At 38.0% G+C, this 14,814-nt stretch overlaps 4 protein-coding genes and 1 non-coding gene across 10 annotated transcripts; 4 read left to right on the top strand and 1 right to left on the bottom strand.

Annotated features, from left to right (window-relative positions):
* Positions 1 to 5: 5 nt before the first annotated feature.
* AT1G01660 (RING/U-box superfamily protein) lies at positions 6 to 2,868 on the top strand (the record flags this gene model as incomplete). 2 transcript variants are annotated; one of them, NM_001331288.1, is made up of 10 exons in its annotated part: positions 6 to 260; positions 419 to 495; positions 596 to 726; positions 800 to 904; positions 990 to 1,170; positions 1,266 to 1,403; positions 1,483 to 1,744; positions 1,817 to 1,965; positions 2,037 to 2,357; positions 2,467 to 2,868. In NM_001331288.1, the coding sequence occupies 10 exons, from the start codon at positions 101 to 103 to the stop codon at positions 2,650 to 2,652; spliced, it is 1,710 nt and encodes a 569-aa protein (NP_001321445.1). The 2 variants fall into 2 exon arrangements, with proteins under 2 accessions (NP_001321445.1, NP_171672.1); NM_100048.1 differs by having other exon boundaries at positions 101 to 260; positions 1,483 to 1,749; positions 1,825 to 1,965; positions 2,467 to 2,652.
* A 1,935-nt stretch (positions 2,869 to 4,803) lies between these two features.
* Positions 4,804 to 9,869, top strand: SPPL4 (SIGNAL PEPTIDE PEPTIDASE-LIKE 4). Of its 4 annotated transcripts, NM_100047.4 has the most exons (14): positions 4,804 to 5,205; positions 5,686 to 5,844; positions 5,925 to 6,036; positions 6,161 to 6,280; positions 6,413 to 6,564; positions 6,682 to 6,864; positions 6,957 to 6,991; positions 7,349 to 7,511; positions 7,721 to 7,774; positions 8,088 to 8,180; positions 8,317 to 8,459; positions 9,091 to 9,161; positions 9,239 to 9,322; positions 9,412 to 9,869. In NM_100047.4, exons 1-14 carry the CDS (start codon positions 5,062 to 5,064, stop codon positions 9,519 to 9,521), a joined length of 1,623 nt encoding a protein of 540 aa, NP_171671.2. In that variant the 5' UTR covers positions 4,804 to 5,061; the 3' UTR covers positions 9,522 to 9,869. The 4 variants fall into 4 exon arrangements, with proteins under 4 accessions (NP_171671.2, NP_001030930.1, NP_001318903.1 ...); NM_001035853.1 differs by having other exon boundaries at positions 4,892 to 5,205; positions 5,686 to 6,036; positions 9,412 to 9,868; NM_001331286.1 differs by having other exon boundaries at positions 4,892 to 5,205; positions 5,406 to 6,036; positions 9,412 to 9,868.
* Positions 8,550 to 8,703, top strand: MIR2112. Its single transcript, NR_138635.1, has one exon. It is a non-coding gene; the product is annotated as a microRNA ath-MIR2112 precursor (primary transcript).
* A 209-nt stretch (positions 9,870 to 10,078) lies between the features above and the next one.
* AT1G01640 (BTB/POZ domain-containing protein) lies at positions 10,079 to 11,801 on the top strand. Of its 2 annotated transcripts, none has more exons than NM_001331285.1 (3): positions 10,079 to 10,311; positions 10,801 to 10,925; positions 11,054 to 11,801. In NM_001331285.1, the coding sequence occupies exons 2-3, from the start codon at positions 10,857 to 10,859 to the stop codon at positions 11,543 to 11,545; spliced, it is 561 nt and encodes a 186-aa protein (NP_001318902.1). In that variant the 5' UTR covers positions 10,079 to 10,311; positions 10,801 to 10,856; the 3' UTR covers positions 11,546 to 11,801. The 2 variants fall into 2 exon arrangements, with proteins under 2 accessions (NP_001318902.1, NP_171670.1); NM_100046.4 differs by having other exon boundaries at positions 10,781 to 10,925.
* Positions 11,730 to 13,910, bottom strand: AT1G01630 (Sec14p-like phosphatidylinositol transfer family protein). The gene is made up of 5 exons (NM_100045.5): positions 13,366 to 13,910; positions 12,985 to 13,280; positions 12,775 to 12,880; positions 12,250 to 12,360; positions 11,730 to 12,150 (listed from the first exon to the last, which is right to left on the bottom strand). Exons 1-5 carry the CDS (start codon positions 13,501 to 13,503, stop codon positions 12,034 to 12,036), a joined length of 768 nt encoding a protein of 255 aa, NP_171669.1. The 5' UTR covers positions 13,504 to 13,910; the 3' UTR covers positions 11,730 to 12,033.
* Positions 13,911 to 14,814: the final 904 nt, after the last annotated feature.

The following is a 14,814-nucleotide window of genomic DNA, read 5'->3' as shown; positions in this document are numbered from 1 at the left end:
ACTGTTGGTCTCTTTCTGTTAGATTCTTCTCTGTTTATCTGGTTTCAGTTTTCAGGGAAGAAAAAAAGATAGAAAACGAAGGCGAAAAGAAAGGACATCAATGGCGGAACTCATGGCCATGGGCAATGATGTTGTTCATGTTGCAGTGAAGAGTGATGTCAGAGAGAGCAGATCAACTCTTCTTTGGGCTTTGAGGAACCTCGGGGCTAAGAAAGTCTGCATCCTCCATGTTTATCAGCCAAAAACAGCTTCTCCGGCTGGTAAGCTTCATGATCTTCAAGCCCCATTTGAGTAAAAGCTCGAGATTTATATGATTTTCCGTGGCTAGATGTTTGCCATTTTCTAATGTGTTTTTAAAGGCTAGAAAAGTGATTACATGCGTCGCATTTGATAAGTTATTTTATGTTTGATTATTTAGCTCGCAAGCTTGAAGAATTGGAGGCTATCATGTACGAGACATTACATGATTATTTTGATTTTTGTCAACAAGAAGGGGTATATTAATCTGTTGTCCTCTTATACTGTTAAATTCTGTCTTTTCTTGCTTTCAAATGGTTTGGTTTAATACCCTATATTGAATTCATTATGATCGCAGGTGAATGAGGACGATATTTACATATCATGTATAGAGATGAACGATGTGAAGCAGGGGATACTAGAACTCATCCATGAGAGCAAAATCAAGAAGCTCGTCATGGGAGCTGCATCAGATCATCATTATTCAGAGTACGTATTGGAAACCTAGGAAAACTTTAAATCTCATCAAGACATTCACTCGTTGACTTGCTGAAAATGGCAGGAAGATGTTCGATCTCAAATCAAGAAAGGCAAAGTATGTTTACCAACACGCGCCCAGCTCGTGCGAGGTTATGTTTATGTGTGATGGACATCTCATCTACACAAAGTGAGAATTTTGAATACTCTCTTTACTTATATGTGTCTTGTCTTTGAAGAAATTACCTGATTGTCTCTGTGTATTAAATACACAGGGAAGCCAATCTTGAAGACTGTATGGGTGAAACAGAATCCGAAGCTGGACAATCCAAACCGAAGCTCTATTCCTCTGCTTCACCGAAATGCTCTGCAGAATTAGTCTCTGCAATTGTAGCTTACATTGACACAAGGAGAGACAGAGATATGTTGGAGCCAAATGCATCAGAGGATCAATCTGTATGTTCTAAATATTGTTGGTATTGTGAATTAGATGCATAATCGAATGGTTTGTGCAAAAACCAATATATTCCTGTGTCTCTGTTATGTTGCAGGAAAGCGACAGGAATGATCAACTGTATAGACAGCTTAAGCAAGCACTTATGGAAGTTGAGGAATCGAAAAGGGAAGCTTACGAAGAATGTGTCAGGCGGTTTAAAGCTGAAAATACAGCCGTTGAGGCCATTCGCAGTGTAAAACACCTGCACAAATTCATAATCTCATACATTGAAAATGTGTTTTTGCTTAGACTTGTTTCCTTTTACTTAAAAGGCAAGAGAGTACGAGGCCATGTACAACGAAGAGGCGAAGCTAAGGAAAGAAGGTAAAGAAGCATTAGCGAAGCAGAGGAAAATGGTGGAGAAGACTAAACAAGAGAGGGACGACGCGCTAATCATCATTCTAAATGGAAGGAAGCTATACAATGAGGAACTGAGACGCAGAGTTGAAGCTGAAGAGATGTTGGGGAAAGAGAAAGAAGAACACGAGAGAACTAAGAAGGAGATCGAAGAAGTGCGAGCCATTGTTCAGGATGGTACTGTCAGAAACAGAAGTGAATATTTCTTCTCAGACAATTAGAGATTTCATTTGAATTTGTACAAATTAGGTATGCAGCTGTACAACGAGCAGCTGAGACATAGGAAAGAGATGGAGGAATCTATGAAGAGACAAGAGGAAGAGCTTGAGAAGACAAAGAAGGAGAAGGAAGAAGCGTGCATGATAAGCAAGAACTTGATGCAGCTATATGAAGACGAGGTGATCAATCTTAGATTTAATTTAGAAACTAGAAGTTACTTTCATCATATATTAAAAGATCGTTTTGACAGGTGAGGCAGAGGAAAGAGGCAGAGGAGTTGGTGAAGAGAAGAAGAGAGGAGCTAGAGAAAGTGAAGAAGGAGAAGGAAGAAGCTTGCTCTGTAGGACAAAACTTCATGAGGTTGTATGAAGAAGAAGCAAGACGTAGAAAAGGAACAGAGGAAGAACTCAGCAAGGTGGCGGCTGAGAAAGACGCAGCGAGCTCAGTCTGTTCGGAGATTCTATTACTCCTTCAGAGTTACACTCGTCGCCATGGAACTCCTTCTGGATTCTCCGATGAGGATTCCGTTACACGCCAGCCTCCCTCATATTTCATATGTCCTATCTCACAGGTATGTGGACCAGGACCCCCGTGGGTTCATTGTTCAAATGAGAGCATTGTAACAGAACAAACTTATATTCGATGTTTAGAAGTTAATGCTTGTTTATTTATTAATTCAGGAAGTAATGCGAGAGCCTCGTGTTGCAGCCGATGGTTTCACCTATGAAGCTGAATCTTTAAGAGAATGGCTCGATAATGGTCACGAGACCTCACCAATGACAAACCTGAAGCTCGCCCACAACAACCTTGTCCCGAATCACGCCCTTCGTTCCGCGATTCAGGAGTGGCTACAACGAAACTCTTGAGAATCTTTGCTTTTGTTGTGTTTACTTAAAAGCTGTTATTATTTGCTGTGAGTGGTATTCATAAAAACTGTTTGGTTCTCTCTAGTACCCATTTACAAAAATGCTTGCTGTTTTGCTCTCTCTCTTGAGATACGTCAACATATCTTGGCGTTTGTAAATTGAATTCACAGACGTCCCTTTCTATGGGCCAGTATTACTAAAGATGGCCCAACAAATGACCCACGAATATGGTAGAGAGTTTAAGCGCACGTGATATTAAGATTAACAACGTGACGCGTGTACAAAAGGACGAATTGGCTTTTTTCACGTGCGAGAATATTATTGGCCATAACATTTGATCTTAGCATGAGGTCGACCACATTAGATTTTCAGATTATAAAAATAATTATCTAATGGTTAACTGTAACATGCCGTCTTGTCGGTACGGTTCATACGGATTCATATTAAAATTTGTGATGACTAAAAAAGTATTTAATAAAATATATATATTATTAAAATTGAGGTAGCCGGTGATCGGTGGATTTGAAGTACATATCGCATGCATGTTCCACGCGCAGCTTGTCTCTATATATGTTCCACGCACATGCAATTCATTACTGCAAATTTTTTTATTTTTTTCTCATTGAATTATATTTGATATTAGAATTGGAAAAGATATAATACATATGAAAATAAAGAGTTTAGACTTTAAAGATACACAAAGCTCGACCCATGAAGAAGGGTTTTTTTCGAGAACATTGCAAAAACCAAACTAATCTTATCTCGAGACTAAACAAAGCTCTCGAAGTTCACCACAAGGACTTCCCGCACAACAAACTGAGAAGACGGGCTTCAACACTTATGGCAATAACAAGATAGTGGAACTTGGTCTTCTCCGTAAATGATGCTTCTTTTTCAAAGAGTACCTAACCCGGATGAACCGTAGGATAATCGAGAACCACTTAAACCTTTCAACACCACAACGATCAATTAATTAAGCTAATCGTTGCTTAATACAACAAAAGAAGAACTGATATGTAATCCAAGAGCTCAACCCCAAACTAACAAAGTCTAACTTAGTCGGGGAAGAGAAGCTAAGCCCAAAAAAGGGAGACAATAGCCCAAAAGAGGGAGACAAATTAACCTAAGCCGCTGATGTTACCAGATCTCATGAATACAAACTGATCAGAGCAACAAGTTTCACAAAAGCAGAAGACATGAGAGACAATGGAGATACCGAGTTATCGAGAAGTCGATCCGATGTTGCACAGATTCAGCCATGGGAGAAGAGAAACAAGCCGTCAAGAGAAGAAGCAAAAGTCTTGAAAGTCCACCGGCAAAGATGAAGCGTGACTGCACTCCATGACCAGCGAACAAGAACAGTGACCTAAGAACACCCTCGACCATCAGATCCCACAGATCCAAGTACCAAAACCCAATCTCACTAGATCTGCTTCACAACACTCACCACTCCAAATTGTAAAGAGCCTCTATGCTTCTAAAACCAAAGAAGACATCTATGAAAAGAAAAACTAAACAGGAAACAAGAAAGGTGACCGACGCCGGCGTTGTAGGAGCCGCCACGCGCCGTCACGAGCACAACGACCACTTGGAGTTAAAGCAGGGAGGCGAGAGAGAAAAAATGTATTAGGGTGAACCGACCCAAAACATCAATGAATTCATTACTGCAAATTTATTATTTGAAAACCGGTACTTTTTAAAAAATTACTGATATTTTTTTGTTTATGATATGATTCAGAAAAAGGTCACTTGATTTATTTGATTTTTATTGAGTGAGAGATGTTTATTATATAGACAATCAACATATTTCAAAAAAGAAAAAAAAATTAAACCTTAAATCATCAATAATCATAACATGGCATATAGTGATATAGATTATAGAATGGGTTTGTCATTCAATAATAGTACTATTATTCAAGCATCGGTAAGTTAATATATGATGTTTGTTTTTTTGTGTAACTTTTTGGTTCCGTTAATGACTCCACATGTTTTAGAACTACACGGCGCTTGATCTGTTATCACTTATCATCATCAGCAGATAAACAGTTTTGATAAATATAACTACAGAAAAGGCAAAATATCGTACGGACAAAGAATTCAATAATAATAAACAGTACTGTACACAGACACCAATACATCTAAACACGCGTCCCACGCGCCAGAGGACCAAAAAGAGAGAGAAAAAAAAAGTCAAAGCCAGCGTTTTAAGCTTTACTTACCTCTAAAACGACACCAACCTTTTTTCATCTCTCTCTCTCCCACGAGACTTTATTTTTTTTCCCTCTTCTCTTCTCTTCTCTCTCTCTCGTTCATTGTACCTTCCTCCATTTTTTCTCCATCTTTCCTCTCTAATCTTTTTATCTTCTTTTTCTTCTTCCCTCCTTTTAACGATTCCGTGGAGTCTGGAATATGATCTTGTGGAAATCTCTCAGTTGTTTCTCGTTCGTCTTCGGGTTGTTGTTGTACAGTGCTAGTTTCGTTTGTGCTGGAGACATAGTTCACCACGACGATTCGCTTCCGCAGAGACCTGGTTGCAACAACAATTTCGTTCTGGTTTGATTTTTGATCTATTTCACTTTGATCTGTCGTTCTTACTCTTTCTCTTATCTCCTTGTCCCTCTTGTCTATCTCTTGGTGACTTTCAGGAATTTGGAATTTAGTTTAGGCTTTGGATTGTAATACTAGGGTTTAGTGGAATGAGTCTGTTGATTGCTTTCTCACTGTCCTCCTCCTTCTATATCTGTTGTTGCCAGCAGATTGAGAAATTGGGTTTTTACAGACTCTAGAGGAACTTTTGGATTCCAGATTTGATGTCATTCAGAATAGAGGGAGAGTAGGTATAGCCATGAGTTACCTAACTAAACCCTCGTTTTAGTCGCATGGACTTTCAATTTGTTGCAAGCTTCTTGTTAGCTATAATAAGGAGTCATTTGGTGTGAGTGAAGAAATTGGGATATAGATCTGGTTTGCGTTTAGGACCCTGCCATGTCATCTTCCAACATATATAACTACAACATATAATTTCATGGACAGGTGAAAGTCCCAACTCGAGTCAATGGGTCGGAGTACACGGAGTATGTTGGTGTTGGTGCTAGGTTTGGCCCAACCTTGGAATCTAAGGAGAAACATGCTACCCTCATCAAACTTGCTATTGCTGACCCTCCTGATTGTTGCAGCACTCCCAAAAATAAGGTAAAGTTTCCTTTTTGGCTTGTCTCTCTTGTACTCATCTTTCCTTCTTGTGTAATTCCAGTTTCATTATCTTTTGGTAGCTTACAGGAGAGGTCATTCTTGTTCATCGTGGTAAATGCAGTTTTACCACCAAAACTAAGGTTGCTGAAGCAGCTGGTGCCTCTGCCATCCTTATCATAAACAACAGTACAGGTAATTCACTAAAGGCTTTTTTCTGTATATATTCCTCCTCTTGTACTAGTTCCAAGTGATTATTTATTTCCCAATTCTAGTTAAATCCCTCTTGAGTTTTGCAAGGTTGAATGTTGCTTTGCAGATCTTTTCAAGATGGTCTGCGAGAAGGGTGAAAACGTTTTAGATATTACTATTCCTGTTGTTATGCTACCTGTTGATGCTGGTAGAAGTCTGGAGAACATAGTCAAAAGTAACGCTATAGGTAATTCTTCGTATAAATCAAACTGTACTTCCGCATAGATTGCTCTTCTTGTATTTTAGCATATCTTATCATAGTTTGGCATCTCTGTGCTCTCTCTTTTTCTTTGAGTTGGTGTTGACTATATTTGTTCAGTTACTCTGCAGCTCTACTCGCCGAAACGTCCAGCAGTTGATGTGGCTGAGGTCTTTCTTTGGCTTATGGCTGTCGGTACCATTTTATGTGCTTCTTATTGGTCTGCGTGGACCGTCAGGGAAGAAGCTATTGAGCAAGACAAGCTGCTAAAGGTGATTGCTGGCTCAAAATTTCGTACAATTTTATATTCTGGACATCCACCATGTTCGAACCTTTTGACAGCCAAGGAAAAGTGCCCTCATTCGTTTGTTATCTATCTTAAACTGCAGGACGGATCAGATGAACTTTTGCAGTTATCAACCACCAGCTCTAGAGGTGTTGTTGAGGTCACCGTGATATCAGCAATTTTGTTTGTAGTGGTGGCTTCTTGTTTCCTGATCATGCTCTACAAGCTTATGTCATTCTGGTTTATAGAGGTGTTGGTGGTACTCTTTTGCATAGGTGGCGTAGAGGTAGAACGTTTATCTTGTGACCAATTGAAATCATAGCAATACCTTATTGAACCATCCTGTACTGATGTTGAAAGTTTTGTTGGTGCTATCAGGGGCTGCAAACTTGTTTGGTCTCTCTACTCTCATGGTATGTATAGTTCTTCTCTCATTAACATTTTCTTGTAAGGAGCTTGTTTCACCTCTTTTTGCTTTTCAAAGAGCAGTAGAGAGGAACATTAAGATGGAAACAGCCCTTTAATACTAGAAGAAACACTCGTGATCCCAAGATTTTTTCATTATTTATTCTCGTGCATTGATCTCTTTTCAAACTTTCTACGTTCTGCATTGTCTTGATTTCAGGTCTTGTTTTACCATGAAATAATGAATCAGATAGAAACCATGAGTTGTTTCTTTTTGTTGACTATGAAATGCTAGGGTATTCAAGCTTCTTCACTCTTTGAGAAGTAAAAAAGAAAATCTGATACTGACGTTAAATTTGTTATAGTTTCAGATGGTTCCGCCGCTTTGGAGAATCATATGTCAAAGTTCCTTTCCTGGGTGCTGTCTCATACTTGACTCTGGCTATTTGTCCCTTTTGCATAGCATTTGCTGTATTTTGGGCGGTTAAACGTCAATACTCTTATGCTTGGATAGGGCAAGATATACTTGTAAGCGCGGGTTTCCATCTCTCTCTCTTAACTGACCTTTCTTGAATCCATGTCTTTCTACAAGTATACCTACTGTTAAATTTCCATACAAGGCTACCATGTACATACCTTCATGCATATGTATAAGTAATTGGTGTTAGGTTGACCTATCTGTAGTCTTAACAAATAACACAAGTTAACAGCTTACTTTTGGTTTTTCTTGCTGACAGGGAATCTCACTGATAATCACGGTTCTTCAAATTGTCCGCGTACCAAATCTTAAGGTATTACCAATTCCTTATCAAATGTCACATGGGATTGCCGTTACAATCATGAGGGCACTAAATATCACATGTTGACAAACACCTTTAGCCATCTCGTACCAGCTTTGTTTTGAACCATCACTTTTCCTGTGTATATATTCTGAATTTGTGCTCTAACATGTTGAAAATTCAACTGTCTAAACCAATCAGTTGAAGACTGAAAATTTGATTGCTGCTGGTAGACGGATACAATCATTTCTGCCAATGTATAGAAGACCAATCTCTATAATAACAATATTAGTTATGATGACTCATTGAACTCTTACGTAAACAGGTCGGGTTTGTTCTTCTCAGCTGTGCCTTCATGTATGACATCTTCTGGGTTTTTGTTTCAAAATGGTGGTTCCGTGAAAGCGTGATGATTGTGGTAAGTTTTTCTTTTTTGCTCCAGACCATCATGCAAGAAGACTTTGTTAGATATTCCAACTACACATACTTATCTGTCTGCTCCACACTGATATTATCGGAGAATTGTACGTCTTTTCCCATTTTCCCACATATAGGTAGCCCGTGGTGACAGAAGCGGAGAGGACGGAATTCCAATGCTACTAAAGATCCCACGAATGTTTGATCCTTGGGGTGGCTACAGCATAATTGGATTTGGTGACATTATCTTACCAGGACTGCTTGTAACTTTCGCACTGAGGTTTGCACTGTTACAATCTCCTCTTGCGCTCTCTCACATTATTACTATATCAAGATCTCAACTAAACTGAGTTATTAGAAGCATACAAAAGTATGAAATGATGCGCAAATGCGGATATCAATGTAAATCAGGACAACAAACCAATAGAGGTGCTCAGCGAAAACAACAAAATGTGAAAAGGGTTTATCAGAAACATTGGGGTCATGATATACCTTTATATCCGCATTTGCGCATCATCTCTGACAGATTTTTTATAAAACAAAATCGCTTGAACCTGGCAAAAAAATCTTATAATCCGACATTCTGGTTCAATTTAACCTTATGTCCTTATGCTTTGTGTCTGTTTAATGTGGTTTGCAATTTTTTGAAGAACTTGTAGATAGAAATATACATTACATAGTCTAGTAAATAGATGAGTGTGAATGAATCAAATGTCTTCAGAGAAATCAGGGTAAGGTTGCACTAGGTAGACAAATGGAGACAAGATATTGTTTAGAAAAAGAATTGATAACTGTAGGGATGTGTTTTCAGGTGATCCATCTTATCATTTTCAGTAATAAAAAGGAAACCTATTATGATAAGTACCTTAATCTAATGTTAAATCCGATCAAAATCGTGCACCGTTCTGCAGGTACGACTGGCTGGCGAACAAGAGGCTAAAGTCAGGGTACTTCCTTGGGACAATGTCTGCTTATGGTCTAGGTATGATCCCTCACGTAGGGGAGAAACGAATAAGAAATCTAGTAAAGGTTTTTTAATATGATTCTTGACAATCACAGGTCTTCTCATAACATACATAGCTCTAAACTTGATGGACGGACATGGGCAACCGGCTCTGCTTTACATCGTCCCATTCATACTAGGTAAGAACACTGAACCCACAACAGATGTTTTGGAACCAAAAGCTATGTATGTTTTGAAACTAAGAATGGTTTGTGGTGCAATGTGTCAGGTACTTTGTTCGTGTTGGGTCACAAGAGAGGTGACTTGAAGACGCTGTGGACAACAGGGGAACCCGACAGGCCATGCCCTCACGTTCGTCTTCAACCTCAATCGTCTTAAAACAACCTGCTATGTATCAGATGGGAACAGATAAAAATCAGATGATCCTCTAGTTTTTTTTTATTGTTAATACAACACACCCCTTCTTAGGTCAATATATATGTCTCTGTACGCTTTCACACAACTAGACAGGAGAGCCCATACCACATTTGCCTTAAATAACTCTTTTAACCTCTCTTGCTAGTTTCTCTCTATTATTAGACATGAAACCATGAATAGACTTGGCTTCTTTTCCTGAGTCATGATGATCAGATTTTCTTCTATAACATACATATGTCCAACTAGTATTTTACAGATTACTAATGTAAAAGGGTCACAAGTTTTTTAGAGGAATTATATATAGTAGCAACTAAAATTTTTCATTAATATGACTGATAGTAATAAAAACTGATGCTAACACTTCTAATATAAAGTTGATGTTGATAAAAGTCTAGCTTAACTGAAAAGAAAAGAAAAAAAAACGAGTCTTGAAAATAAATCAGAAGTTGTTGTTGTTGGTTTGTTATGGGCCGATACCGGTGACCCATTAGAGCACGTTGGACCTATAGTTAAAATGCTGGAAAAGATCTTAAAAAAATTCTAGTGATATTTCAAAATCCGATATTCACCTAAACTTTCGCTTTAAACATTTGCTTTTCCGAATTTTTTTGATAATAAATATTGCTCCACTAAAAATATAATCTTAAATTATATCGATATCACAAGTAAAGTAATCATCAAGTCAAGTTCAGAGTCTCTCAGATCATCGTACCGAATCTATAGAGGAAGCAGCCGATCTCGCTATCAGTCGGTAATATACACTATCATTCTACTTTCCTAATTTCTCTTCTTCTTTTTGTTTTCTTTGAGAATTGCATGACAAACCCTTGGAAAAGGGTTGTTTTAAAATCATCATGAAATTTGAGAATATGATCGGTGGCTTGATTGAATTTTCGTTTTGTGTGAGTGGTCTTTCTGTTTGAGTTTTAAAATTTCGGAGAGTGGCGTTTTAAGATTCGATACCATATCCTTGGATAACTATTAGCCAGAACAATACTTTCAAATTTTAAAGCTTTGATTAGAGTTTTAAAGCTTAGGGGAGGATCACAAATTTACAATATTGATCTTATGAATAGAGAACCTCTCTACTACTACTCTTAAGATTTGTTGATTAAAATAAACAATTGTGGCATGTATGGTTAACTTTGATCTTCTTGGTATTTCGTTCTCTGTTTGGCCAAGTAATACTACATACTAAAGCTTTTTGGTTGTGACATTAGTTTGAATAAACTAATGACAGAAGCAGAGCAAAAGGCGGCTTTCCTCGGTGGTCTTGTTGTCTCATTCAAGGAGCAAATGCATACTGATGTTCTCGTTAAACCTGGTGAAGAAGCTCCACCCATACCTACCCACAAAGCCGTTCTGGTAACAGATGATTTACATTTTGCTTTTATATTAATGTCACAGTTCTAGTCTCAAGACATTACTATATTTAGATATGATATGATAACACTGGATCATGATACGACTGAATAAATCTGTTTTTGTTCTAGGCGGCAAGATCAAAGGTCTTCAGGAACATGTTAGATTCTGATGAATGCAAGACCTCCCCCGAGGAATCAATCACTCTCCCTGATTTGTCCCACGACGAACTCAAATCTCTTCTCGAGTTCCTCTACAGCGGTAACCTAAAAGCTCCATACAATCAATACCGATCCCTATATCTGGCTGCAGATAAGTACGACATTTCATATCTGCAAGACGTATGCCGTAACCATTTCATCGCATCTCTGAGCTCTAGGAACGTCCTAGACATCTTAGAGCTCGCCAGTATACCTTGTGACACAATCTTGAAAGACGCGGCTATCAATCATATTGTCAAACATATGGAAGAAGTGGTTGTTCCCATGAAATATGAGACGTTTGTGCAGAGGAACCCGGATCTAAGCGTGGAGATCACTCGGGCTTATCTGAGAGAGACCAAAGCCAAAGCCAAAGATCATGGAGCTCCTCTAAATGGTAATACTCGCCCACGCATCTGGTGAACAAACAGCTTGTGTAAGTGGATCGATCTCACTTGCCAAAGGGGATTTGATGGTTTCTTCTTTTCTTTCTAATAAGAGTGAAAATATTAGTAAAGACTTGTTTTATGGATTATCAATTCAAGGTGTTTTCTTTTTTTCAATGTACCCTTCATAAATTAAACCTCTTTTATATTATTTTGTTGTTTTGGTTTAGAATTCTAGTTGGAACAAGTTGTGTGTTAGATTTGCAGGGAAGAGCAACAGCAAGCTAGACTGAAATTGTATAGTTGCCGAAGTATTATGGCTAGATCACAGTAGATAGATAATTATGAAAAATTACATGAAATTTAAAGGTGTTTTCAATATTATATCTTTTAGCTTCTTTGACAGTAAATATATAATTGTTGGCATTTGGCGACACTCAATATGTTTTTCATTTTATTCAAATAAAAAATAATACTAGTAAGTAATAATTTGGAAATAGAGGTGGGCCGTAGTAAGACCTATAATCAGGTCTCCTGAATAGGAACAAGTGGCAATTTGCCTCCGTAGATGTCGGGAAGTTGGCTTTCGTCTATGTCTTCAAGCAGCGTTGGAGTGAGTTTCTTGTTCTCCACGAAAACAATCTGCCCCCCCAAAAAAACACGAAATTAACAATCAAATTTTCCAACACAGTCTTAAAACATACTAATAAAGTGATTGTGAAGCAGAGCAAATCAATGTACCTTTTTCTTGGTGTTGGCGTCGATAAAAGGATAAATGACCTTCCATGCGGTCATGAAAATGTAGGGGGCATGAACTATATAGAGTTTCCCTAATCTCTCTGGGTAACAATCCTGTAAAACAAGGTTTTCTTAATGTGGGGGTTACTCACTGTCAGGACTCACGACCATGAACAATATTACTAACGCAATATTTTGCTAAAAATAGGATTACAATCATGAAAGTTCCTTTTCAAAAAAAATCCATAAACAAAGAGAAACAAAAAAAAAGAAGCCAAGTGTGGCCAAAAGGACCAAAATAACAAAAAGACCTTTAACCTGATCACCTACTCCAAAATAACAAAAACACCTTTTAAAACATAGTAAATAGTACTGACGAACAAAAGGTTTCTTAGTTGGAAGTCAAACTGAATTCTCTATATTTGGAGTTAAGTGGATTATTAGCAATATTTTCCTTTATTAGTGATAATTGCTAAAAACCTAAATGTTTGTTTCAAAAGATATGATAGGCGAATTAAAGGAAGTAACCTGCAAAGTGGAAAGAGCAGCAAGGTAGCCACGGATGTCACAATTAGAATATCCCCAGCCTTGCAGATCTCCAATTGCTACGAATTTCTCTTGACCTCTCGGCATTCTAACATGACAACATTCAAACAAACAAAAAAAGAGCATTAGCATAAATGGTTTCTTATATACCCACACTAACTTAATGTATGTAGTAATATTATTATTATTCACCTAGCACAAATCTTCTCGAGCGTGTAGACAACAAAACGCTTGAACTCGTCAGGGTTGCCTTTGGAAGGGTTATGTCTGTTCCCAATGGCAACAGCGATAGGTCGACCCATCTTGTCATGACCTTGCATACACATCTTGTTATGCGATAGATCATTTGCAATCTCTGCTTCTGGTATGTGCCCCTTTGGGAGCATGCTTCTCTTCCAAGTCAGGTAATTTAGAAACATCGTTGAAGCCTTTTCAATGTCCAGGTCACGCGCTCTCAGAAACCTCCTTATCATCAGATCATCCACCTCCTGCAAATCCAAATCATTAGGGCTTTTATCAAATCAATACTTTTCTGGTTGAATTCTTTTTTTACTTAAAGAAATCGATAGGGACCTTAGTTTCAGGATCTTGTCGGTCGCAGAGAGCTCTCATGATCCCGACTTTGCTCCTCTCGATCTCATCTTCGATCAACGGAACGGTCTTTTGCTCAGCTGCTGCTGCTGGTTCTTGCTTGGTCTCTTTGTTTTCCATTACGTTTCTCCTGTGAGCGACGACCAGATCTTGAAATTGGTAGAGAGAAGAAAGAAGTAGGATCGATCATAAATGAAGACAGCTGCTGAGAGAAAGATTTTAAGTGTCATTCAATGCAAAGTTGGGCTGCTTTCCCCTTCAATGGCGACGCTCACCAACTACTCTCTTCCTTACAAAAATTCTACTCATTTATTGACTAATCCCAGGTCCCCGACTCTACAGGAAGAAGACGATTATATCGTATTGGGCCTTATTAGAGCCTATTGGGCTCGAGTTGATTTGTCGTAAAGACTTGGTCTGTGGTTTAATCAATCTCTCATGCCTCAAAGTGTTGACTGATTCAGAGGCCGTTTTAGTGTTTTGAGCCCACGTCAGAAGCTTGTCTGTCGTCTGTGTGTATAAAACAAAATTCAATTCACGATTTTTTAAAATATTGATCGTATCTTTTTCCACATGTATGTAAGCAATGAAGGATCTGCTTCGTTGCAAAATATTAGTTTTTCTTTTGATAGGCATGTACCAACTAAGTACCAGCTACGTACACAGACAAAGTCAGTAACAATTAAAATTCATCAACCTAGTCATTGCTTGTTCATCAATCAACCTAATCATTTGTTTGCTTGTTAAATAACAATGCCAACGTTATTATTTCTATTTCTATACTATCATACATTCATACGGTCCACGCCTCTAACAAAAAAAGATATTGATAAAATTTAAAAGATAGATAATTCGATGAAATGAATTATAATGAAATGTGATTTGTACAACTGAGAAAGGATGTCATATACGGACTTTGGTCGGGACCGCCCCAGTAAACACCACCAACACATATTTGCCTCTTCAACCACGTGTCGTGATTCTGTTGGTTGGGCAGCTAGACGACTGTGATGTGTGTGTGTGGGTTGCGTTTCGAAAAATGGCAAACCCCACCACTAGTTCAATAAAAGGTGTTTCTTAATCATATAGTTTAGCTTCGGATTATTTGTTTCCCTTTTCAGTTTTTTAAAAATCGATATCTACAATAGAGTTAATCTGTTTATAAATTCAATTATTGTTCGGGTAAGACAACATCAACAAAACTAATAGGGTTTGAATCCTAAACACTAAACTCCATTTAACTAGTAAAGTATGGCTCATATAGCGTTAAAAATATGTGAATTGATAACAACAACAGAGTTTTGAATTTTATTTTTGTTAGGTTTGAATAGATTGATAGAAAAAGGAAAGTGGGAATAGGGAAACGAACATGTGATCACAGAAAAGCAAAATCCATTTCTGAGCTGGAAACCCCCGCAAAATTGAACCTTA

The sequence above is a fragment of the Arabidopsis thaliana genome (genome assembly GCF_000001735.4).
Source record: "Arabidopsis thaliana chromosome 1 sequence".
NCBI lineage: Eukaryota > Viridiplantae > Streptophyta > Magnoliopsida > Brassicales > Brassicaceae > Arabidopsis > Arabidopsis thaliana.
Note: the sequence above shows the minus strand (reverse complement) of the source record. Positions and strands in the feature narration are given on the sequence as shown.

Bases quoted from the DNA above. Each gene is read 5' to 3' on its own strand.
- SPPL4 (NM_100047.4), top strand. From the start codon at position 5,062: ATGATCTTGTGGAAATCTCTCAGTTGTTTCTCGTTCGTCTTCGGGTTG. The intron at 6,865-6,956 runs GTAGAACGTTTA...TGGTGCTATCAG, and splicing joins TTTGCATAGGTGGCGTAGAG to GGGCTGCAAACTTGTTTGGT. The intron at 9,162-9,238 runs GTATGATCCCTC...TGACAATCACAG, and splicing joins AATGTCTGCTTATGGTCTAG to GTCTTCTCATAACATACATA.
- AT1G01640 (NM_100046.4), top strand. From the start codon at position 10,794: ATGACAGAAGCAGAGCAAAAGGCGGCTTTCCTCGGTGGTCTTGTTGTC. The intron at 10,926-11,053 runs GTAACAGATGAT...TTTTTGTTCTAG, and splicing joins CTACCCACAAAGCCGTTCTG to GCGGCAAGATCAAAGGTCTT.
- AT1G01630 (NM_100045.5), bottom strand. From the start codon at position 13,503: ATGGAAAACAAAGAGACCAAGCAAGAACCAGCAGCAGCAGCTGAGCAA. The intron at 12,881-12,984 runs GTGAATAATAAT...TTGTCATGTTAG, and splicing joins CTCGAGAAGATTTGTGCTAG to AATGCCGAGAGGTCAAGAGA. The intron at 12,361-12,774 runs GTTACTTCCTTT...CTTGTTTTACAG, and splicing joins CTGCTCTTTCCACTTTGCAG to GATTGTTACCCAGAGAGATT.